This window comes from Triturus cristatus, chromosome 1_2 (genome assembly GCF_964204655.1).
Source record: "Triturus cristatus chromosome 1_2, aTriCri1.1, whole genome shotgun sequence".
NCBI lineage: Eukaryota > Metazoa > Chordata > Amphibia > Caudata > Salamandridae > Triturus > Triturus cristatus.
This window is the reverse complement of record NC_140580.1, coordinates 133,845,316-133,872,061: the sequence shown is the minus strand read 5'-3', so window position 1 is coordinate 133,872,061 and position 26,746 is coordinate 133,845,316. Positions and strand designations below refer to the sequence as shown.

The window sequence follows — 26,746 nt, the reverse complement described above, 5'->3', positions numbered from 1 at the left end:
AGCTTTCAAGAAGAGCTGATGATGCTTTTAAGGCCCAACTTCCTATCTCAAAACAAGCATTTAAAATGCAACAGGTGTCTCATTTGCAAGAGTTTGAGCTATTGGCATTGTAAATGATAATGCCTTTTATTTGTGTGTTTACAAAACCTGCCAACGGTACATAAACACTGCTTGCAGGTTTTGCAAATACATAAATAAAAGGCATTGTCATTTATAATGCCAATAGCTCAAACTCAAATGCAAGACCTTAAGCTATCGCAGCACCCATGCTTTAGCTTAGGATGTTAAAAGCTAAATGGCATTAAAAGTAAAGAAATAGAAAAAACACTTCTTTACCTCTTCTTTCCTTTTGAAGAAATGGTGGCACCCGCACTTTAGCTTTCAACATGGTGAGCTAAAGCGCAGGTGCCGCGATTGCTTTAAAAGTAAAGAAATGGAAAAAAAGTTTTTATATTTATTAACTTTTAAAGCAATTGCGACACCTGTGCTTTAGCTTAAGATGTTGAAAGCTAAATCACTGGTGTTGCCAATGCTACAAAAGTAAACAAATAGAAACAAATGGCGGCCAATCACTTTTTTTCTATTTATTTACTTTTGTTACAATGACGGCACCCGCACTTTAGCTTTGAACATTTTAAGCTAAAGCGCGGGTGCCGCGATTGCGTCAAAAGTAAACAAATAGAAAAAAAGTGCTATTTTTTCTATTTTTTTACTTTTAAAGCAATCACGGCACCCACACTCTAGCTTAAGATGTTTAAAGCTAGAGCACGTTGCTGCCATTAAAAATAAATAACAAACAAACAGAAAAGGAAAGGCATGCGGACGTTCGGCCAGCATATAACGCTGGATAAATTATTTCAAACTAATTTAAAGTGTTGAGGGAGAGCAAGTCCTGCCTGTGTTGCAGGCAGGAAGTACCTGTTTAAGATAGTAGTGCTCAAAGGCTGTAATTAAAGCCTACCGAGTAACCACACATGTCACATGGTGTCCTCATGGGAGCTAGCAAGCAGAGAAAAGGCGGTACTAAGGATGGGCTACTAAGCCTATTGACCAATGAAATGCCACCATTTACAAAGGACGGGGACAGGAGCCAATTAAAAAGATGGGCAGAAAGTGGGTGGAGCTTCATGCCCTTATCCTGAATACAGCATGTCTCGACGGGACAGTGCAAGCGCTGCCTAGGCGAGACCTAAAAAAGTACACAGCTTCCACGTCAATAAGGAACACATGCAATCTCCGCTTTTAAACTGCTAAGTGGGTCCTAGAACTTCAGGGTCTGGGAAAAGTCAGAGTGCAAACCTTTCCACTTGACTAATTGCATGTTTTATTGGAAATTTTCATTTTGTGACTCTGAGGGTGAAAATGCGACACACCTGTAAATTACAGTCCTGCCAACCATACATGCGTTGTTATTCAAAGGAAAACTGTCTCACTATATGTTTAAGAATGTGAGTGCCTATCAAAACACTTGTGTCTGGGAAAAACGGCAAACAATTTTTTGTTAGCAAAGAAGTGATAGGGTGCAGTTTTTTCAATTATGTCTGATTAAGGTTAGTTCTACCACAAGTTATTCATTCATTTTGGCTGGACTTGAAGGCATTCATGCTAGTGTAATGTCATATTTAGGAGGGCTTCTGAATAGAGTCAATGAAGAGCATTTCTCAAATCATGAAGAACTACTAAAAATAACACGACTGAAGAAGGAGGATGTGTTTTCCTTATAGCAGTCTTCAGGTTTAACGTTAAAGGAGAAGCGATTTCCTAAATAAAATGTGTAATAGAATAATGAGGGCTATCCACAGCCTACTAGATGCCTAGCAGACTTGATTTGCATGTATTTATTGGTATCTTCATGTGGGAGTGCGGGCCTGATAAATAGACGAGGAGGCTGTATATAGTGTGCCAGTCGGCGGCTTTTATTCACAGATTCAGATATAGAACTAGAGGGGGTTGGTGATTCCTCGGTGTCCTCGGGTTTCGTCTCTCTTTTAGGTGTAGTGTTGTCTTCAGTAGTTCCCCCGTCTGTTTGGTCTTCTTCTCGGTCCAGGGTTCTCCCACGGAGGCTCATAGGAGTAAGTAAGAGAAAAAGGAGCCGTCAGTCCTCTCTTTGTATAGCAGGCCCTTAAGCTAGGGCATTCCCGTCACCATACCCAGTGGGTGGTAAAAATGTGGTTCTTCGGCAGGTCGGGGTCACTCGTGAGGGTAGGGGAATTATGTGTCTAAGGAAAAGGGTGGGAAAGGTGTACGATGGATGTTCTATCTTATGCTACTTATCACGCTTAGAACCAACAGGGGTGGTTAATCCTATGTGGGGGTAGTGCTTTTTAAAACTCAATCGTGCCCTCACTGTTGCTTTCGGACTTTTCTCTGCCCCCCTCTCTCCTTCAATCTCCCCCCCCTTCCCTGACCCAAATCACTCACCGGCTCCGCCGCAACTCTCCTGAGTTGCGGCCGCTCTCCAGCCTCCTCCTGTGGGGACCACCAGTCTTCACACCACCGCTAGTCTTCTTCTCCGTCTTCTTCGTTTCGTCTTGGTTCCTCGTCTTCTTCCGATTCCACGTCCTCCCGCTTCACCGTCTCTTCGCTTGCTGACTTCCTCCTCTCTCCGGCTTCTTCGCGCCCGCTTGGTGATGATTGGCTCCTTTTCTCTTCCGCCTGGGGACTGCTTCCTGGGTTACTCCCTCCTTCCCCGGTGACGTCCTGAGAGAGTGGTTGCTGTGTGGGCAGAATACGGAGGGGTGTGTTTATCCTCCTGAAGGGCGTGATGCAGGAAGTTGGAGTCTGGGTCCTAACTCCAATAGGTAAGCGGTCTCCGTTACGGTATACGGGCCAGGAATGGGACCCACTCGGCACCCCCTCACACATCATCATAATATAAATCAAAGTATTATTTGCTCTTATTACGGCAGTCACTGACGCTGGCCTGGTGAGCCATAACATAACAAGCATCAGGGATCTGTGAAGAGTTCACCAGAGAGGTGTCTGCGGGGGCGCCGCCGGCCCACCCTCATTTAGGCTTCAGGTATGATGTGAGGCAGGGCAGCACCATGCCAGTGGAGGGGAAGGAGGAGGTACAACATGTACCTTTTATATAAAAGCTATCTTATGTAACTGTCAATACACATGGGACGATGGGTCTGACGCAACGTCAGTGCTAGCGACTGCCCAGTGCCACAAGGAGGGACAGGGTGAGAAACGGATGACTTTTTCTTTCTATGCTGTGACTGCCGCTCAGTGGACAAACTGAAGAAGAGGCCTGCTGATGGACACAGATTTGGGCCAGTGGTGCCCACCAGCGACCTCCAGCTCAAATGAATGACTGCTTTTACCACCATTCCAAACATTATACCCTAACTAACCCTCCACATGCACAACCTCCTACCAACCAGTAAAGAAGGCACCAATTTATGTATTCTACAGAGTTTTATTTGGAGACCATTTGCATCAGGGATCTTGACGTAGTTCACAGATGTTCCAGCCTGTAGACTGTGCAACCCGCAGCACTTCCTGTTCTGCAGTTGCTTCTTTCACCTCCATACTTTTTGAGCCAATCCTCAGGCCCTAGATTGATATAATAAAGCCATCACATGTTTTCTGTGGCCTTATGCCTCTCTGTATGCTATATTAATTTAATTTTGCAGGCCTTGCCACAAGGCCAACGGTGCAGGGTGCACGCACAACAAATGAACAGAATAACACTTGTCCATTGTCTCATAGTTGTCAACTTGAGTCCTTCCTAAGCATGTTTGTAAAGCAACTTTGCCTGCTCTCCCCTCCAGACAGAAGTCAGGTTTGAGTAGTGCTTTGTGACTGATGCTCTTTTTTTGCCCTCCTGGGAGAAGGTTTTGCCAAGCAGGTAGTCTCCAGCTACCGCCACACTGGTGATCCCCCACATTTCTTACTCCTATCCCTTAACTACCCTACAGTCTCTAAGCCTTTTTACCCAGAAACCCCTTTTGGTCTCATATATAATTAGGGTGTCCTACTGCAGGCCTCGTGCTCCTGCTGCCAAGCATAGTACGCTTTTGTTTCAGTAAGTTAAAGAAAGCTGGTAAGAAAACCTCTTCCGAGTCCCTTTCTCCAGCAGCCAGGCACGTGATAAGTCAGCCAGCATGGTCACCCTCTCTATGTTGGCCACACAGACCACTGTTTTTTGTTTTTTTTTTTAAAGTTTTCATTGTGCAGAGAAAAAGGGTACAGGCACGGGCCTACAACCTCCTGGGCCGGCCGCTAGTATTCAGAAATGATCGAGCAGGTCAAAAAACATTGACTGGCCCACAGGGGCTCCGCTAAATTACAGAAGAGCAGACTGCACAAAAGGGACGTCAGGATATACCCTTTTTACATAAATATCAACAAAAGTAAAGAAAAACAAAAAGCAAGGCGAAAAACATTGAAAGGGCGTCTAACCACAGTAGAGGAACTCCACACCCGACCACCCTAGGGTGGTCAATAAAAAGGAGGGGAGTCTGAGAGGGAGGGGGGGCCACGGGAAAACCAAATCTATACACAGATGAACAAATTAAGCAAGGAACCCTCAAGGATCAGGGGGACAAGGCAACCTCAGACGTATCCACCAGGGGGGGAGAACAGATAGTCCCTCGATACACATTCCACTGACCCCAGATTCTACCCCACGCCCCCGGTTTACCACGAGCCACATACACCGTCTTCTCCCTGAACATGCACCAGTCCATGTTCTCCTTCCATACGGACACGGTGGGAGGCCGTTGGGAACCCCAAAGCTGCGCAATATCTCTCTTCGCGATCATGTTCCCAAGGGCCGCCCACCGAGCCTGGGCCGCATTATAGTCATTGGGCTCCCACACATTAAGAACACATCGGCGCACCTCCGGCAACAGAGCGACCCCAGTGACTCGTTTCATAACATCATGCACCTGGCGCCAATATTCCGCCACCTCGCGGCACTCCCAGAGGATGTGGAGAAAGGTGGCACTGAGCCCGCAGCCACGCTTACAGAGCCCGTCGTCAGAAAACCCCATCGAGACCAAACGGGGACCCGTCACATAGACACGATGGAGAATCTTAAGCTGGACCAGACGGAGACGGGCCGGGATGGCAACCTCCTTAGGGGAGGACAGCGCAGACTGCCAGTCCTCGTCATCCAACTCAACCCCATCACCCGTCCACGCCTCCCGACGTCGCACCAAGAGAGCAGCCCGATTATTTATTAATTTTTTATAAATCAGGGAGATAGTACTGTCGGGGACATGTCCGTCGAGTATACGGTCCTCGAGAGGCGAAGAAACAGGGACCGTGGTCCCCTCCCCAAAGACCGAGAGCAGGGCGTGCCGAACCTGGGCATAGCGGAAGAACTCCCTTTCACTAAACTCGTACTCGCTCTGAAGCGCCGCGAAGGATTTAACCGCGCCTTTAACCCATAGGTCCCCCACTCTGCTAATGCCGATCGTATCCCAGTGCTCAAAGCCTTTCGTTGTCCAGAGGCTTCCCAAGCGCTCTGAGGCGAATAAAGGAGTAGCACACGTTAAACGCTCACTCCAGCCCACAGCTACATTCGCCGCCTTCCACACCCGTACCGCAATCCTAGTAGGGCCCGTGAGGGTCCTTCCGACAGATCGAGAGTAAAGCGCTCTGTTATAGGTACCGCCGGGAAGCAGGAATTTATCCATCTCATATGCCGGGTTCGAACCAGGAGCGTACGTAGCATGGTTAATGGCAGCCAGCTGGGAGGCCCAATAGTACCTTCTAATGTCAGGAAGCGGGATGCCCCCGTCATACCAGGGAAGAGTCAGCCTTGCCAAAGCGATGCGCGCACGACCGTCCCAAACCAGTCTCCTCTGCAAACTCTCCACTTCCCTAAAGTAGGCCGCCGGAATGATATCGAAGGAGTTCTGGAGTGCGTAAAGAAATCTGGGAAGGGACATCATTTTAAACAGTGCTGCGCGACCAAGTGGAGACAAGGGCAACTTACACCACCGAGCCGTATCCACCCTCAAACGCCAGAGGGGAGACAGGAGATTCTGCTCGTAGCGGGCCGCCGGGTCCAACGAAACGTACACCCCCAAGTATTTAAAGCCGGATTGAGATGTTTGGATCGGAAGCCGAGGCGGCAAGAGAGGAAGGCCACCGGAGATAGGATACACGCAAGATTTGGAGCAGTTAATTATCAAACCCGAATTTCTCCCGAAGGAAGTAAGAACATCAAAAAGCACATTGAGCGACTTCCGCGGCGAGGTGAGGTACAAAAGAATGTCATCCGCGTACAACGAGACCCGATCCTCGAAGCCCGGGGCCCACCGGATACCTCTGATCGAGGGCTCCCAGCGGAGCCAGGCAGCGAGCGGCTCCAAGGCGAGAGCAAAGAGCAGAGGGGACAACGGGCACCCCTGCCTAGTACCCCTCCCGAGAGCGAAGGGCCGAGAAACCCGCCCATTGACAACAACCTGAGCCATTGGTCCAGCATAGAGGAGCTTAACCCAACTAATAAATCCCTCCCCGAAGCCAAACTTCGCCAAGACGGCCCAAAGGAATGGCCACTCGATGGTATCAAAGGCCATCGTGGCGTCTAAGGAAACCAATATGGCCGGTTCAGAGAAGGACTCCGCCCTAGCGAGGACGCCATGGAGACGCCGCAAGTTGAGAGCGGTATTACGATGCGGGATAAAGCCGCATTGATCCGGATGTATCAGATCACATATAACTCTCAGCAAGCGATTAGCGAGGACCTTGGCAAGGATTTTCGGTTCGGCATTTAGTAGGGAAATAGGCCTATATGAGGCACAGCGGTCTCGTGGCTTACCGTCCTTGGGAATCACAACTATGGTAGCCAGACGCTGGTCGTCGGGAAGGGAACCCCGCTCGAGCGTCTCCAGAAACATACGACGGAGGAAGGGCGCGATTTTATCCGGGCGTAGTTTATACAGTTCAATCGGCAGTCCGTTGGGGCCCATAGCCTTGCCCGAGCGAAGGGAACGAATCGCGGTAGCGATCTCGTCGACAGACAGGGAGGCCTCCATCTGCTCACGATCCTCGACGGATAAGCCGGGCAAGGCAATATCCCGCAGCAAGAGACGAGAGTCATCCTCATCTCTATCAGATACCGGGGAGTACACCGCCCTGAGGTGGTCAGCAAAACACTCCACAATCTCACCAGGGTCAGTCACACACACTCCATCCGAAACCCGAAGCTCCGGGACCACACGATTCACTCTCTCCTTCTTGTCCAACCAAGCAATCAGTTTACCCGCCTTGTCCCCGGCATCATACAACCTACCCTGCTGCTCCCTATACATGGTCTTGGCAGCGTCAGTAACAAGAGACTTATATTCAAACTGCTTCAAGCTGAGGGCGTGAAGCCCGTCCTGAGTGACACCCGTCTCCAAAGCTGCCTCCAGCCCCGATACTTCAGTCTCCAGCTTCACCACCGCCTCATTCTTAACCCTCTTAGCCTCCACTATCTGGGATAGGGCATGCCCGCGGAGCACTGCTTTGAAGGCTTCCCACAGGGACACTGAGGACAACACCGACCCCTCATTCTCGAGAAAATCCAGATCAATCGACTTAACAAGGCTATCACGAATTTTGGGGTCTCGCAAGTACCAAGGGTTAATAGGGGCGATCCGCCCAGCGGACCGCGTCCCGGTGTCAAAAAGCAACCACAGTGGGGAATGATCAGAGATACCCCGGGCCAGGTGCTTAACCTCTCGAATCCGGGCAGTCTGGTCCGCGGGCATAAGAAAATAATCCAATCTGGAAAGACTCCCATGGGCCCCAGAGTGAAATGTGTACTGACACTGTGTCGGATGCATTAACCTCCAACAATCCACCAGACCGAGGGTATCCAAGAGCCCGCCGAGCCACGCCTGGGCAGCAGGGAGGGCCCTGGGCGGGTGGCGATCCAGATCTCCCGAAACGACCGAATTAAAATCCCCACCCAAAAGCAAAAGACTGTCAGGAAGCTCAAGCAGCATACGACCCAAGTCTGAGAAAGTGGAGTTCTGGAGGCCCGGGGGAACATCCGAAACCAAGGAAAGGGACTGTCCCTCCCACCTCCCAGTCAGGGCCGCATAGCGCCCTCTATCGTCTAGGACAACCCTGGTGATCTCTAGCGGAAGTGAAGATCGTAAGAGAATGCCCACCCCTCTAGAGCCGGTGGTGAAACCGGAATGGGCCACGAGTCGGTAGCCCCCCCTGTTCATGGCATGACAAACATTACCAACCAAATGCGTCTCCTGTAAGAATACCACATCAGGAGTCAAACGACGCAAATATTGCAGCACAACAACCCGTTTGATACGATCCCCCAATCCATTGACGTTCCAAGACATCAATCTCAACCCGTCCCCCCCCATCCCCTCCAGTAGATCAAGGGTCCCCCAACAAATAGCGTGACACATGAGACTGAAACAGAGCCAATACCTCGCCTTGAAAACAAAAAACACAAATCCAAACAACCCCTCCCACCCACCAACCCCCCCCCCCCGAATTCAACTCCCCCCACCCTGCACCCCTGCGGTCCAAAAAACCACCCCAACTTGCAGTGTGCCTGTCGCCCTAGCAACCCCATTCTACGAAAAGACCCCGGAGGAGGAAAGGGACCCGTCCCTGCCCGCCCCCAACACAGATCATAATTAAACAAAATGTACAAAAGAAGTAGAACCCAGCTGAACCAAAGAAAATGTCAAAGTCAAGGACCAAAAGTCACCCCAAAAGAGGCCCGCCACCCTCGGCACCACCAGAAGGCCCAGGCCGGTCACCCCGGTCCGGTAGAGAATCCAGCCAGTCACTCACAGTCGCAGGACAGTCAAAAAAGGTAGTCCGGTCTCCGTGTTCCACTCGGAGCCTAGCAGGAAAAAGCATAGAGTACTTAAGACCCAGGTCCCGGAGACGGCGCTTCACCCCCTGGAAGCCCATCCGCTGCTTCTGGACAAGTTGGGTGAAGTCCGGGAAAAAGTTAACGGATGAGTTCTCATATCGGACCGGGCCATGTACCCGTGAGGCCTGCAGGATCGCATCTCGGTCTCTGTAGTGAAAATTTTTTGCAACAATAGGCCTCGGGGGAGCCCCCGGTCGCGGCCTACCGCCCGGGACTCGATGGGCCCGCTCCACGGCAAAGAACTTACTCAGGCCAGTGAGGGAAAGCTGGTTGAGGATGAGATCCTCAACCATAAGATCAACCGGGCGATTGTCGGAGGTCTCTGGAACACCTATGACGCGGATGTTATTGCGTCGAGCCCGTCCCTCGAAGTCCTCCAGCCGCCGGGCCATCAGGTCGTTGGCCGACTTGAGGTCGCGAAGAGCAGTCTGCAGGTCCGACACATCCGTACCAAGGGTGGACGTCCGCAAATCCAGCGATTGAACCCTCTCATTGGTCTTAGAGAGATCCGCCCGGATTAGCGTAACATCAATGGCCACCGTGTCGATTTTACGGGCCAAGGCCTCGTACTGCTTAGCGATGGTCTCCTTGATGCCATTAATGGCGCCCATGATGTCCTGCAATGACAAATCCGGAGGGACGGACGGAACACCACCAGCGTCATCCGGGAGAACACTGGCCGTCCCAGGCCACCCTTTACCTTGAGTGTAGCGGTCCATGTTGTTAGTCTGGACCGGTCCCCCACGTAGGGATGTCTTGGTCTTACGCCTCTCGGGATCCCCCTTGCCACCCATGTTGAACCACGCTCGCCGAAGGGGACCACCGAGCAAGCGGCGAAGGGGCACAGGCGAAGCAGACAAGAGCCGTACCAGAGACCGCAATGTGGCGGTGCGAGAGGATCAAAGTCACTGGTATCAGGCGGAGGCAAAGGCACCAAGCGAAGGCCGAGTGAAAACCCCAGCCGCACAAAGCAACTCCACGGTCCAGCCACTCAGAGATCCAAAAGTGAAACCGAAAGTGATGTGGCGGCCGCTGGCACAGCCCCGATGCCGTTGTTGTTCAACTATGCCCCGGCTCCACAGTTCACCTTCGCACCGGGCACAGCCATCAGTTGGGCCTCAAAAGTTCAAACCACCATAGATCAGGTCTCCCAGGTCCGATTTGGTTTCTGAAAAGAGTTTAGGGTTCAGCCAACGTTCATCTTCCAGAATCCGTCAACCAAGTCAGGATAAAGTCAGGATAAATTCCGAGGAGCAGCGAGGGTCCGGGGAGCCCTGTGCTCACGCGACCATCTTGGATGCGTGCTAGCCAGACCACTGTTTTAAACACGATTTTTAAATTCTTTTTTAGCCACAATGGAGAACCTTTATCATTAAACGTAAATGGCATTTTTTTTTTATTAATATCTTCCTAAATTTGTGTTAACTCCGCCCACAATTCTGCTTCTGAAGTTGACATGTGAAAATGACTCACACAACATGGCTGCCTCACTGTGTGCCATACATGCTGAAAAGGCTATACAGCAAGAGGAAGGAAGGGTTAAGCCAAACGTAATAAATGTTACATTATTCGTGCGTGCACTTTTTGTTATGGCTAAGCTGAATAATAAATTAATGCAGTATTAATGGGATGTCTTTCAAACTCTTTAAAAAGAAAAGCATTTATTGGTTCGTCGCCTTTATTCCAACCCTTGAACAGCGCCCCCGCCTCCCCTCGAGAAGAGCAACCGTAACAGCAGCCTTTCCTCCCAGTCTTGTGTGGACAAGACGCACTAGGTTTTAATTTCCAAGCAAATCAGCTTCATTAGGCATGAAAAGTTAATGACAGGCCGGAGCGGCGCTCGGGGAGCCGTGCCCAGGACTGCTTCCCGCCGCTCCGCCTCCTCCAGAAATGTTCACGCGCTTGATGGAAACGGTTTTGCCTGCTTGAGTGTTTTACAGCCTCATTTGCTGTGTGTCCTTGTTTTTATAGCGCGCGTTTGTATGTTTTATACGTCGTTAATGGCTCTGGTTTTATTTCGCTGAAATCAGACGTGGAAGGAAGGTTTCCAAACCAGGCAATGCGTTACTGTGCCTGCTGCGATATACACGGCTGCGCCCTCCTTGGGCGCCCTCGAATGGTTCTTTCCCAAGTCCTCGTGCCGCCAGTGTTCACTGCAAGGTGATTTAAACATTTTACAGCAAATCCGAGCCTGTCTGTCTTACAGTTATGGCCGGAAGTTTTAGAACAATTTGTCAGGTGTGACCTTCAGACCCTCTAGGTCAAATGAAAAGGTTTTGTGGTGGAGTGATTGAACACTTGTGTTGAATGCTTAACATAAAATTGATGACCTGTGTAAAAATGTGATTATGAATATAAAACGGATTTGTATATAGTGGGTTTTATGTAATGAAAAAAAATTTAAAAAAATTTATAACCCATTTTTTTGTACACGTACTCAACATAAGAAATTATAGATAACTGAAAATCTTTATTTGAGGTAATTCTTTGGATGTGCTAACCAACTAACTATCTAGCCAAAGGATAAAAAAAATGCTTACGCGTTTTCTCCCTTAAGACAAACAGCCCTGGAATCACTGCATCTTAGGTTTTCAAAGGATGAGTCCATAATTAATTTGCTTCACTGCTGCTCAGTAGGTGATTAGAACTGTACCATGGTGCTAAGCCCACGCCCAGCTTTAGTTCTCAATCGTAGCTCGCGGTATCGTGCACTTAAGACCACCAGGAAAACAAGCATTGACAAAGCCAATATGTCTCACTTTTGTGACCTATTGGCATTGCCACCAGGGGCGTCTTAACAGCATTATAGGCCCCCGGACAAAGCAGTAACTGGGCCCTGCCTACACAACCACTCATAGAAATAAAAATGTTTAATGGATAAGTAGTGTTAAATCCTGGTCTGGATGGGGCCCCAATGCTCGTGGGGTCCCCAGGCAACTGCCCAGCGTGTCCATGCGTTAAGGCAGCACTGACTGCCACTGGTCTTTAACCACGCTGCACATCATCCGTGAAAATGCTTTTGATGCGGCCACCTACAACAATTTTTAGGCACGCATGAGCATGCTTAAAAAATGACACAAGTGTTTTTTTTTGTATGTTTGTTTTAGTTAATGATCCGAGTTGGATCAGTAACTCAAAGAAAAGAAAATGCACAATAGCGTTTTTTTTCTTAAGGGTGGGGAAGTGGCCAAGCAACATGAGGAGGATTAGGGGTGAATGGTGAATCAACACAAGGTAGGGTTGGGGGGGGGGGGGGTCAATGCCAAATCTACATGGGAGGGGGTGCGAAAGCACAGGAAGAGGGCAGGAGCAAAAGCAACACAGGGGTTGGAAAACAGCAGCACAGAGGGCATAGGTTGGTGAAAACTATGGCGAAAAACACACAGGAGAACGCGAGAGGGATAAGGAGAAGCAGTCGAGCAACTGAGAGCAACACAGAGTGCCGGGGTAGAGACTACCGGAAGGAGATAGCTAAAAAACATACTCACTCTAATGGAGTCCTTCACACAAATGAAAAAAGTAGTGCTTGAAAAGCAAGCTTTGAAAGCAGCAATGCCATCCAGCCAAATAAACAGTAAAGAGGCAATGCTCCCTGATAAGGACAAACATAAGACTTACAAGCTGGGACGTAAGTAAGAAGCAGGCAAATGAGTGTGCAAGGAAAGCCAACCAATAGCAAGCAATGGGCGGGCTCCAAGCCCCTAGTTGTTCATGGTATGCCACAATATGCCACGCAGCCAACAGCGCATGTGCTGTCTTGTAGGCTCTACCAACAAATAAACGAATGAGTGTAGGCTCAAAAATCGGCAATCTGCGTAATTAGACAGCAGACTGACAGCAAACTCTGCACTGCACGGGGACAGTAGACATCGTTTTCTGCCTACTGGCAGTTCTCTTCCGACGCCTAGCTGATCCTACTCCTAGGTCATCACTGAGCGGGCAGGAATGTTCTTAGCTTTGAATCCTATTGCTCAGGGCGGAGCAAAGTGCAGGCTTTGAAAGCACCAGCTGCAAGCTATTTTTTCTCTCTTCGCTGTTACAAGTACTGCATGTGAGCGCTGCTCACCGGAGCTTTGTTTCCCTCCCATCCAACTCTTTTGATCCGTTTGAGATGTTTCTTCTATTGGATAGGAATGGAACTGTATGTTGCCCCCTTTTGTGTAGGTCTCGCCTGACCCAGCGCATGCGCTGGACTGGCGAAACATTTTGTGAGGGCTCCAAAAAGTGCTACCAGGCCAGCCTAGAGCTACAGTGCATGTGCGCGGGCGCGCGCGCGCTTTACTGCGATTACTTTCACTTTCGGGGCCGCACGGCCGCTTTGATGTTTGATCGCGATCACTTTCGCGGCCGCGAGGCCTCAATAGATAGCAGCAGTTAAAACAAGCATTGGCATAGCCAATAGGTCTCACTTTTGGGACCTTATAAGTGTTTAGTTATGCAACTGTTGCATGGCTAAACATTTATAAGGTCCCAAAGGCGAGACCTATTGTCTATGCCAATGCTTGTCCTGTTTTTCTGTTAGATGTACTAGTGACGTTGACAGAGGGTAGGGTGGAGTAGCAGCACTCTAGTTATCACATCTTGCTTAGAACATTGGAATTACAGGTATTTGAATATTAATAATTGCCTCATTTTCCCAGGTGTGGGCCATGGTGGAATCCTTTTATTTTAAAGGCACGGGGCACTCATCCTATGACTCCCTGACAGTGACTACTACGGGCATTGGGATGGGGGCAAGTCTGGAATGGTGCATCTTAGATGGTTGCCCAGGAACAACCCTCACCCTTGTAACGTGCTATTAGTGCATTTGTGTTGAGTACAAATGTTATGATGCAGTTGTTATCTTTACTGTTACCAGGCGGTTTCATCTGGCATCTTAAATGTTGGGGAATATTCTTGAAAATGTCCATGCTAATTTTAATTTGTAATTTCTTTATTTAATTTGAATGTGCTTTGTAATAATATATCCTCATGAAACAGTAGTCGGTGTATGCTTCGGTGGTGAGGGGGAATGGAGCTTTGCTGGCCTCAGCGGCTACCTCTGGTGCTGGCCAGCTGTTAGTTTGTTTGCTCTTGCCACACAGAGGCAGCCCAGTGACAATGAGGTTCCAGACCGCCACAATATGTTGGAGTGAGGGGCGCCAGACATTAAGCCCCGTGGACATCGGCTCCCATAGGTGTCCAAGGTGCCTGTCTTTTGCACAGCAGGGGTGCCAAGGGTCTTATTGCAAGCAAGGGAAATGTCATAATTGGGGTGCATTGAACTCTGCCTGCTCTTGGGAACTGTTGCCAGCGCACCTGTTTCACCAATGATAGCTGTCCCCCGTGTGCCTGATAGGAAGCTTGGGCCTGTCTGGGCCCTGTCCATTCACTTTCTGCAAGTCAACTATGGGAAGAAAACCTCATTGTCAGAGTCTGTTCCTCAATGTGTCGGTGATTATGTGTAACATACAGCAGGTCTCTCTGCTCCCCAATTCTGAGGGCTTATATAGACTCCGTGCTGAGTAAGTAGCCCCTCTTGTTGTGGAATCTTTGAGGAAGGGGACATCACAATATTCCCATTGCGTTTGCCTTTTAAGGGTTTAGATAGTATGTTAAAAAGTCCTCCCAAGCAGTTTTACACTTGCAAAGTCATTCTACATTCCTAAAGCGTCACAACCGCGCAATACCACCACTCTCTTTCTTCAGTTTCTTCTGTCTACTCCATTATGACTTCTTTTATATCTTCGGTCACCTTTCCTGCTCTCTCTGTGTTGCTCTCGCTCGCTATATCCTTCCATTACTCCTCCCCACCCCAGACCACTTCTCACTTAAAATTATCTTTCTGTATCTATATCTCTTTCCTTCTCTTGCTATATATCTCTATATATCACTTTCTCTTCCTTCATCGCAGGCTTACACCCAGTTTCTCCTGGCTCCTCCTCTCATGCATGTTTGCGTCTTCTCTTTCTCCATGTCTCTCCTTATCACATTTTCTCTCTAGCTCCACATCTTCCCTCTCATTAATGCTTTTCCGACCCCTTTTCCGTTATCCCTCAAGTCATCTCACTGTAAATCCCTTTATCTCTAACTTACTTTCTCTCTCAATTGCTCTTTCTCATCAGGTTCTGTCACACATGCTTTGTCCTCCGTTTCTTCAGTCTCTCTTTCTGTTTTATCACCCTCTTATTTTTTCATTTTCACTCTTTCTATCCTTCTCTTTTCTCCATATCGTGTATTATTTTAGTCTCTTTCACAAATCTTCTTATTCTCTCTCACTCTTCTCCGTATTACCCGCTCCTTCTTTCCTTCTCTCTCCATATCATTTCCCCCCGACCGTCTTTCTCTTCTCGCTCTTTTTCACACATGCGACCTCCCCAGCTTTTCTTTTTCTTTCTCCCTCAGTAACCTTCTCTCTGCCTCCCTCCCTCTCTCTTGGTACTTGGTGTAGCAAATGTTTTAAAATATAGAAGAGAACATAATTGTGAAAGGGCGACCAAATCAAATGATTCATTTGAAATTGGAGCAAACTGGAGCACTCAATGAGAGAGAAAGGTGGGCCACCTCTACCTTAACTGGGTACATGGGATGAAAAACACCCAAATGTGAACATCTTTCTCAATAGCCAATTATGTGTGGTGATTGGGCCTTGCTGGTCACTTCTGAGCCACGACTGTGGTCTCCTCCACTTCTCTTCCCAGCAAAGTCCTTCTTGAAATGACACCTTGTGCCGGCTACTCTTTTTCAATGTTCTACGTCATCATCACATGTGGGTACAGATAAATGGGAAACTAGGTCAATCGAAACGTAATGACCTACCACAAATGTACTTCATGTACAAACCATTCTCATCTCATCTCTAAATGTATCACACTAAATGTGCAGTGCTCTCATTGGCTCCATCTTTGCTTTAAGTCTATATGATAGGCTTGCGATCTGTCCCTATGACACAAATATAGTGCACAGAAATATCCTTTACTATCCCCCACTCTACACTTTTAATAAACCTAAAGATGTTACTGAACCTAAGAATGTTCCAGGGTTTGCTACAGATCACTATTCACTGGACTCCAAATACATTGATCTATCTTTTCATAATACAAACATGTTTATATTATTAATTTCTCGTGGATGTTTGTGTTCTCCCTTTGACTGAGCTGTGTGTTATGACTTGGAGTTTTCATTAACTCTCCTCTATGAATTTATCCTTAGAGGGTAGTCTAGACACCACTCATTGAAATCAGCAGGTATTATGAAGGACACCTTTCATTGGTCTCAGCTCACCCTATATAAAATCTAGCAGTTAACCTGTAAATAAATGTCCGCCCGTTTATTCAACATTTTTTTAATGTTAGTGCTTAGTCGACTAGGGTGCTGCGGGCCGTATTTTGAGTATCACTGTTCTAGAGCATCTCAGTGGTAAACAACGTTTATAACGAAACTTTTTTACCGCAGGTAATCGCACCGCGGTCGTTACAACGACCGCGTTGTGATTCCGCATACCATTACTCCGCAAGTCGGACCAACAACTTGCGGAGGGGGGGGGGGGGGGGGGAGGTGTTGGATTTAAAATCCAACACCTTCCCTACTGTCCGCACAGACTAGAGTTGGAATAGTAAATTATACTATTCCAACATCCAGCGCCCCCCCTCCGCGGAGTAATGGTATCGTTGTAACGACCGCGTTGTGATTCCCTGCGGAAAAAAAGAATGCGGGATAAGGAGGCATATTTATCTCAGTAAATGTAATATCACTCTTGCTTCCTTAGAAGCCTGAGCTACACCCTGGAATGTTCTTTTACAATTTCAGGTATCCTTGAGTGGCATTATGTCTGAGTCTGTGCATGTCAGGCCATCATTCCAAATTGGGATTATATGCTGGCAATGCTTCTGCATCTCCCAATAGTTTTCAGTACCACAAACATGGGTTATTCAAGAGGTCTACACTGACGACTACTGGAAAAAAAGAATTATCCGCAGTGACAGTTGTGATGTTGAAATGGACGGTCTTGGCGAGATTTTTCTTACAGAAAAATGTTATTATGTAGTGATGAGCCTGCAGACCAATCGGTTGAATTTGTGGTGAAGTTTATTGGTACAAACAGTTACACAGCAGGGGGAATCCACAGCAGCCTCCAACTCCCCAAGCTCCACTCCAAAAGATCCCAAACGACTTCGTAACCTGGCAACATCCTAACATTCTCCCTGATGTCACCAATGACAGGATACAAAGGACAGCACTACATATAAACTCCATTCCCACCGAAAGTAGAAGGAGAAGCCATAACCTATTACTTCTAAATGGCTCCATGTGCTCTTTAAGGAAGACAATGGAATATAATTAAGCTGCTTTATCATGATGACAAGTATTCAGCAATACCGAAGCAGACAAGGGTGCTCCTAAAAGTGAACGTTTTTATTGTTGAATGGAGAACTATGTCCTGGGCTACTGCTGGAGGGAGCCTTTTGGATAGGAGTGTGTAATACATAATGAGACTGACTTGCTTGAAATTCCATTTTATGAAAATATTTTCCCTGGACACTTGGTCAACATCTTTCTTACAAGGACTCTACTGGAGCATTAGTAATGCTGTCTGCATCCAGGACGCCCTCCCAAGTATTCCAATGCTGTAACCTATTAGTACAAACAACTGGTCTATAAACAGAAGAGCCACTGTGTTGGAAAGTAACTATTTTGTCAATCACTTGCAATCTACGTAGACTTGTACATAATATATACATACTGCTGTTTTATGATGTCATTCGCAAGGAGATCTGTAGGGCAGCCATATGGTCTACTTAAAATGTTTTTTCTTAGCTGCATTCTTTGGCTACCACCGCCTGAATAAATGTTCAGCTTTTTTGGTCTGTTCGTTGGTACCCTTTTGTGTTCACTGTCTCCACTATAAAGTCTCTTATGTTAGTTATTCAATAACATGAGTTGGACATGTGAAGGAAGCAGACAAAAGAGGAGGGAGAACCTACCTTAATTGAGCAATAACACTCCTATAATTCAAAGTATTGCTTTTCTACAGGCAGTAATCTACAAGCCTGCTACAGCTATCACCAAGGTTACACAACGCTTAGTGTGGTTGCTGCTATGTATGATTAGGATTTTATGTTGTTTACAACTATAACTTTGTGGAACTTACACCACCAGCCAAAATCATATAATTTCTTTTCTGTTAAAAGCAAAATGTAACTTGCTGTGGTGGCAAATATCAGTCATTAAAAGGAATTCCAATTCCCTAGAAGGGAGGAGGATCATGACGGGCAAGAAAACTAATGAGACTCATGAATCCTGAGATGAAATATCTACGCTATAATGAGATCCTCATTTAAGAGTTTAACGATGTCAGTTTCATCATTTAAAATATTTAGGTGCCAAATGAGCACCAAAAACGGGGCGCTTAAAATTAATATTTTATACGCCACACGTTTATTGAGTCTTGCGCTGTGTTCTCATATACGTTCCACTCTCCCGCAGAGCCCCTGCATCATCTTGACATGTTAAATTAAATTTCTTTGGACCACCCATAAGTGGTAATGAATTATTTCCTCTGCTAATTGTCTTGGTTTGATAATGAGCATTGGTGTGGGTGCTGCCGATGACAGCAAGTAGATTTCACAAGACCATTTGCGGTGGCTCCTTGAGTAATGATCCTCTTAATTGACCCATTTTTTACTTTACATTCCTATGGTGTAAAAGTGAAAGACAAAGGCATTGTATGCATTAAGTACTGTTTGAGTGGCATCGTTTGAAAAATGGGCAGGTGGAATAAGAAATTTATAGTCCTAGGATTAAGAAGGCAAGGAGCGGTGCAGTGCTGGAAGCCGCTTTAGATTTCTGACTCCCAAGCTCTGGAACAATCTCCCATCCTATATCAGACAGGAGGAATCAGAAACTTCCTTTAGGAAACTTCTGAAAACCCATGGATTCTAGGGACACTCAGAGATTCTTATTGAGAGCAAGGATCTTACCAGTGCTGGGAGGCCTGTTGGGAGAGCCTTGCTCTATATAAGTAACAAAGAGCTCAGCTCCAAGCAGTAGCAAATGCACTCTCTCTGAGTATCCAAAGCCAAAAATGCATTCCTCGTGAAGCCATGTTTAACCAGAGCTCCTTCTAGATAGAACAGCAGTTGCCCATTTTCAACAACAGCCAAACGCAGCAAGTATTGTGTGCCCAGTGACATGGATGGAGAGGCTAGCGGGGAAAAATCTGACCGTCGTGGACAACTTAGAAAAGCGACTATGTATCATGAAATGTTCATTGCAACCAGGTTTGATGGAATTACTCATGTATTGACATATAGGTAAAGGGCTAAAGAACGGTGATGGATTAAACCCAGATCAGTTGACTGGGGGTGAGTGCTTGCAATGTTCAACACTCTGTCCATCATTTCCTTTGGTTTTTGCTTTGTTCGCCATAAGTTGGCAGGGTATGCTCAGACGTGAGTCCCTTGCTCACTTTGCCACTGGATTCAAGCAAGCCTAGCTGAAGACGGCTGATAGCCAGAAACCGGTCCTAGGAAGCTTGTTTCCGGTCCAGGGAAGACCTGGCTTGGCAGTTCGGGCTGGACTGTTCCCATGAGGCACAGGGTCAGACTGATTTGCTTATGGCCATGTCTGAACTGGGGTGGCAGAGTGGGCTAAAGAACGGTGATGGGTTAAACCCAGATCAGTTGACTGGGGGTGAGTGCTTGCAATGTTCAACACTCCCGTCCATCATTTCCTTTGGTTTTTGCTTTGACATATAGGTAACCAGATAGCTAGAACATTATTGTGTTCTAACTCTTAGAAACGTCGACAAACAGCTGAAGAAATATTATCAAAATGGAAAACTTTACTCATCTCTCGAATTTTCAGGAAAACCAATTTCATGCATGCGCTGTCTGAAAATGTTTGATGTTACACGCAAGTATGCTGCTGGAAGAAAAACAGACATGCCTCTGGAAAGTGCACTACCTGTTAAAGGTGCTGTTGGGCTCACTGGAGATTCAGCTGTTGTCGGCAAAGCTGCATGTCACCTGTGAATGCATATCATGGAAGAGTGCGGGAGTCACGCTATAGCTTTCCTTGGTAACTCATTAATGACTTAAAGTCAAATAGAGCGCCACCAGTTTAACTTCTCTACCAAGACTTCAAGTTAGATGGGCTGGATACAAGCCAAGCCCACAGGCTACAGCAGATCAATGGATGCCTGCACTCTCTGAATAGCACCATGGACTCAATGCACACTGCTATCCCTTCTTTCAGTCTGTAGAGGCCAGGTACTGCCGAAATAGACAAAGGGTGGGCCGTAGTGTCAATAGTGGTTCACACCACAGTGACACGATCATAACAGCGCACCTAGATTTCTCACTAGCAAGTTAGCGGCTAATACCCGTGTATGCCTTCTTCAGTTGGTGGCTGAAATTTAGAAACCACGTACGGGTGGCTATTACTTTCCAGTCCTTGCTCCCTGGATGTATAACATCCTCCACTTGTGCTCAATCTGACTTAGAACTTATTAAAATTGACCTAAAGATCAAAACCTGCTTATTCCCCAGAACAGTTTAGCGCATATTTTACCAAAGCTTTCACAGCAGGACTGTGGTGGTTTAGCGTCCCTCCTCTCAAGAACTACACTCCTCGTTGGAGATCAAACACTCAAAAAATAATTCCCTCATAACAATCAACAAACATAATTTAAAAGGGTTTAGTTGGTAGCCAATTGTTAGTGACATAGAAAATATACTAAACAGAGATGCACAATGTCATTCTTCAGCTTTCACAGCAGCTCTCTTGTGATGACCATAAACCTCAAGCCATACCTAGAATGTTGTGTCGTAACTTTGCCACCATATTTCCAAATGAATATTAGTGTAATGGAGATAGTCAGACATCTCACCAAATTGTGTAAAGAAAGAAAAGCTATCCTATGGTATAAACTTAATCTGATCCCTATGCCGTATTCTAACCCTAAAGCGAAACCTATCCCAGATCTTGTCTTTACCCTATCCCTTTAATTTACCCTTGCCATACTATACTTGCCTTACTATACTTACCTTACTACACAACCGGGTCTGGTGGCGCAGTGGACTAATGCATCCACTGTAGGGGCCTGTGTTCGACCTCATGGTCACAGGTTCTAATCCCGGCGGGTCCACTCAGCCTTTCATCCATCTGAGGTTGATAAAATGAGTACCGTTGAGTTGGGTAACAATATACATCTGTTATTCAGCGCCTTGAGACCCTTGGGTGATATGTGCGCTTTACAAATACACATGTTATGTTATGTTATGTTATGTTATGTTATGTTATGTTATACTGTTACATTTGTAAAGTGTGCTATCACCCATAAGCCATTCTGGTGCTGAAAAATGCTGCCAAGGAGAAGGTCGAGGATTCATATGCTACAGAAAAGAGATGCGTTTTCAATGACTGACTGACAATCAGGCTAGGTGATTGACAATCAGTCAACTATGAAGAGGAAGGGAATTCCAAGCTTTGGCGGCTGGATAGGAAAAGTAGCGCCTTACCCTACCCTCATCACAACTCTATTTCCCACTGTTAACCTTCATCCTAGACCTGCTAACCTTAATTGATTTTGTTTGAGGCGATGGTAATGGCATTGTAACACTGCCCGGTCAAGGTGTTTCATGATTTGAAATTGATGAGGTAATTGTACGTAGATATAGCGGATGGCACCCAATCCAAATACAATGCAACTCTGTGGGCTTTGTGTTATCTTACATCTAAAGTATTTAATTATTGAACTGTAGTTAAGCATCCTTTACCTTGTAAGAAATTTAGAATATTTGGTGTTTACCTGTGTGCAGTAAAATCCCCAGAGGACGTCCGGTCTCTCACGAGTCCCATGTTGTGTCAAACATGGCTGGCCCTCGATTTTTAAGGAAGTGTGTTCCAAATCCCCAGTGCGAGAAATCACATCTTGTCAGAAAGCAGCTCATGCCCTCTCTCATCTTACCAGCGTTTGTTGGGAGAGGTATGGGGGCACACCTGGATCATTTGCTACACGGAGGCTACAAGATATGTATTCCAAGAGCAGTATGGTGATCAAAATCTCTTCTATAACCAATTTTCAAAATCAGATAGCAAAACAATGAAATTATGTTCCTGTGCCTTTGTTTGGTCTCTGCTTTGGCCCTTTGCTAAGCTTTGTTGTTGTGCACTTTTGACCTAATGAGATGCCAAAATGTTGACACAACCTTTTTGCTTGTTTTTGTAGGTCTTGCTATCGCCAGTGCCCTCATAGACATATCACAGCAGAAGCCAACGGACTGCAAAGAGAAGGGCATAGGCCTCCGGAACCGCAAGCCTCACCTTCCAACACGTCAAGGGACCTGCGTCTGAATTCCTGCGGCCACACTTTGTATATCCTGTAAAGAGAAGAGTGTTTTTGGGCGTCTTTTTCTCTTTTTTTATTTAAATTTGAATGGCTTCCACAACAGCCTCAGTTTTTATGGAGGCGCTTATGTGGAAGGATAGAGGCCAGACGCCCCGGCTCTTTTCACACGTATGCAACTTGGTGGGCCAGTGTCGCCACTGACCCTGTCAAGCTCCCAACATCACCAAGACAGAGCACCCAAAAACTGGCGAGGAACGGTACAGAATAGACTTTGAATATAATGAAGTCAACGTGTTGGCAAAATATTTGATTATTTGCATGTTATTGTTCATGGGTCTATCAGACATTATGTGACATGTGGCTCCCCTTTTAGCTGCAAGGTATACCGTGCAATGATGTGAGAGGGACCACAGTCCAGCGACTGGAGCTGAAAAGATTGTGTATCCCCGGAAGTGGGAGAAGAAATCTCTACTCCATTGGACATTCGTACAGATATGTTTAAGCCATTCTGGTAGGCAAGACACTAAGTGACCATGGATGGAACAGGAGCCCAAAAAGGAGAACATGGATTGAAGGGGTGAACATCAGTTGCGTTGAGTCCTGCGTCAGCTCACCAAAGCGCCCGTCCATTTAGTTTTTGCATATCTCGAAGGATTCTACCTCCCAAACGTTTTGTTACAAACGTACTGTACAAAGGGACGCTGGGGTGGGGTTAAGGGCTCTGTAACAAGTGAGCTTTGGCACCATGAAGCTTAGACCTGAGGTGGAAAATGCTGCTTGAGGCCCCTTGGACCACTCAGTTGTCAACACACTCCTAGTGTTGATGAATTGGAGGAGTAGAGGTCTGAATCAATGGTGAAGGAGAGTACCATTCATTGTGGCAAGGGACTTGCCCTCCTGTGCATCAGAAGATTGAGAATTACAGTGGAACTTTTTTAAAGAAATTAATATTAAGAATTAACTTGTTAATGGAAAGAAAATCTGCAATGTCACAATTGACAAGATCCCATAGAATGTGCAATTGTAGAAGAATAAACTTTAAAATGAATTTGTATAAAATGCTAAAATGTGTTTCTCACAGTAAAACCAGCCCCTCTCAAGCCACAACAGTTATAATATGCAATGCTCTGGCTGCATTCAGTCAGATTGGATTCTGCAGTCTGGTAGCCACATACAATCATTTCACCAAACATGAGCATCTCAAGCCGACCACATTGTCTGGCAAAGATGACCACAGAAGCATGTGGCAGCAATAGAGCTATGCACTGTTCCAAAATCCTCTCTCCACTATGAACAACGTATTCTAAAGACAACAGTAGACATCATTTGGGACCTGTTGTGTTGCTGCTTGCGCAATCATGAGTACATATCACTTTAAAAAATGTTGATTTGACTGTTAAGAGGATCCGCTGTTAAGAGGCACTCTGCAGGCTTGTTTTGGTAGGAGAAGTGTGCCCAACCTCGCCATTTAAGTATGATACTTTTGGTTCGCCTAAGCCCTCTTACCTGTGGTTGCCTCCAAGGGAGGTGGTGTCTTCCTTCACATGAGGGCTAAAATGGTAGTCTCCCTGTGATGAGGTGTCCAGTGCAGGTGGCCCATGTCTCCACTAGAATTAAATCAATCTGTTCCAATGTATGTCTTCAGGGGACTTTCTCGGAGCATAATTTGCCATTCCTTCCTCTGGGGTTCAGGAGAACTACCTCCGCAGCTGGTCCAAGCCCAGAAGATGGTTGCATTTTTTAATATTTTTCCCAACCAATTTATGAAGCTAAGAAAATTGTTTTATACGCATATGTAACTTAAGGACGTGGTTGTGATGTGTTTTGTAGCATGAAGGGACAAAGAGTGGCAGTCTGTTTGATTTTTAGGTGAACATCCCTTTGCCACCTCATCCGTTCAGGTTGTGAATGCAAAGATTTATCCACCGGATATCTACTGCCTGACTGACCAGCCATCTCATCTGACCTTTATTTGGTAAGCAAGATTTTCCTGGAAAGGTGCTTCTGAGTAATTTAAATACTCCCTCTTTTATCACTCTTTTCCGTTCAGTTTCCAAAAAGTCACGATTGTATCCTTAGTAGCTATTTCTTAGCAAAAAGCTCTCTGGGGTTTGATTTAGACTGTCACACCACAGCGGATGGTACCACAGCCTTGTCAGCCAGGTTATACCTCAAAAGCATTAGACCTACCCAAATTTTGGGACAGCGCTGCCACTAATGGGCACACTCTCCTTCATCTGTAGCAATATTGATAATACCACAACACAGCAGTATTCCCGACCCAGTTATATCTTGACTGTATTGCATTATCAAGGGGATGGGGACAACTTAGTGCCCAGGTAATGCGCACATACTGAAGCCCATCTCTTTATGGCACATTAGAAGAAGGGTCTATTGATGCAGAAGGAATTACCTTGTGTATTTTATATTAGTACCCATAACAAGGGATGTATGACGTTACAACGCATGCTGTTACAACGCATGCTGTTACAACGAAAGTTTTACAAGGCGAGTGCATTGACAACGCAGGACATTACAACGCAAGTCTTTACATCGACTTGCACTAGATGGCGTGCTAACATTAAAAAAGTGTAATTTACTATTCCAACTCCAGTCCACGTAACAGTAGGGAAGGTGTTGGGATAGTAAACTACACTATTTTTAATGTAAGCACGCCATCTAGTGCAAGTCGATGTAAAGACTTGCGTTGTAATGTCCTGCGTTGTCAATGCACTCGCGTTGTAACAGTTTCATTGTAATGGTAGTGCGTTGTAAAAGTTGCGTTGTAGAGGTTGTTCCCCCATAACCAGTCATATTCTTGGTTTTCTACTGCGATTTAGTGTATCCTTTTGCCTTTGTGGTATGCCCTGTAGTGTTCTGACCTGTGTGAGGGGCTGGTCTCCACACTCATTTCCTCTATCAAGCCTTGGCCACCAGTTACTACTCAAGCATCTCAAGGCATGTTAACAAGGAATGCTGCCTTACAATTCTGCTTCCAAGTTCCGCCAAACCCATCCCCTTAAAGAATTTTGCATTGGACCTTAAAATTGACCCATAAGATTATATATTTCTGTTCACAGAGAATGCGAGATAAATAGTGATATTTTGGGGGTAAAATAAGGCGATCGAGTTGTCCTCGACTCCCCCACCCACTACTGTTTCAAGTGTGTGGCATTCTTGTACTTCACTTTTATATCTGGTCACAGGTTGCCAAGGAGGAGCCAGGCCCGGAAGGACTGGGAACTGAAATTCAGTTTACAAAATATACAGATCTGGTGGAAAGGAGGGATATGTAAAAGAGGACTAATATGTCCTGTGGTGTCAAGCGTTTATGTGCATGTCCCCCCAGGACAGTGGCCTACAACTCATAGGAAAATCTATTATTCGATGTGACAGAACGATGAAGATTTAACTCTCATGGAACCTGCTTGAAGAAGGCTTCTGAAAAGTTTCAAAATCTTCAGCAATTGTTTGTGTGTTTTTTTTCCGACTTGGTGGGTTTTACAGCTGTGTTTTGCCTCTTCTGTTCGATGCTAAAATATTTTTCTTGGGTGCGAGTTTGGCGTTCTAATAATTTAGCAATTTTGTTTTTTAATAAATTAGATTTGTTTACCTGCACAAGTTACTTAGCAGAACAAATTTATCATGGTGGCAAAGGGGCATGATGATACTTTGTCTGTTCCGCTCCAATGCCGATCAATATATATAAAAAAATAAAACAGGAAGCAAAAGCCAAATCTAGACCAACATTTAGCATCAATGCGTCAAACAAATAGAAAGGGCATCTATAATACGTGCCATGTTGGACAAGCGCCTGACAGTTGAAACGAAACTTATGCTTGTTGGAAGCAATAGATCACACACCTTTAAAACAGTACAAACGTCTGTTTGCCATCAATTTAAACACAACTTAGCAATGCACAATTGCAAAGCATTTTCATGGTTTGTGCTCTGATTGAAAAGTCTTTTGAATTGAACAAAGAGCAGATGCACAATTTGTAAATTCTCCAGGCTTGGTACATCTTAATATGTTGGTTATTGAACTCTAGCCCTGGGGGTGAAAATGTCACCCATGTACACTTGATTTTATAGCCATTTGCATGCCCTGGTGGTGGTGACATAGTGGCCATATCTCCCTCGTGTGAAAATCCCATGTTTATTTTGCCATGTCATACATACAAGAACAAGATCTGGATCTCGTGAAGGACTGGATGTGAAATAAATCTTTAAAAATGAGACAATAAAGTTGTTTGTTTGTCTTAAGTAGCATCTCATTAGGGGGCTTGGGGTGGCAGTAACCGCACACGCTTCTGATTTATGTTTTCTAAGCTCACATGCCAGATTTGAGCCTTTGTAATGGTAAGGTATTGTTTTATTTTTATTGTACTTTATTTTACACATTTGATGCCAACTCTCTTGGTAGCTTTATATTAATTACTGTCTTTTCTCTTTTTAAGCAGTAAGAAAATATAATTTATTGCCTGGTTCAATCATCATCTGCATACCACATATTCCCACGCCTGAAGCCTGTGAATGATGAGCACTGTTGGGAACATGGG

General features: G+C 46.1%; 1 protein-coding gene across 1 annotated transcript in view; it reads left to right on the top strand.

Moving 5' to 3' along the window:
• ATRNL1 (attractin like 1) overlaps nucleotides 1-26,448 on the top strand; it is a 2,333,760-nt gene extending 2,307,312 nt beyond the window's left edge. Inside the window, exon 29 of the mRNA XM_085603276.1 lies at nucleotides 22,068-26,448. Coding sequence (XP_085459402.1) covers nucleotides 22,068-22,192 — 125 coding nt within the window. The 3' untranslated portion in view covers nucleotides 22,193-26,448. The remainder of the gene's footprint in view (nucleotides 1-22,067) is intronic.
• The last annotated feature ends 298 nt before the right edge of the window (nucleotides 26,449-26,746 follow it).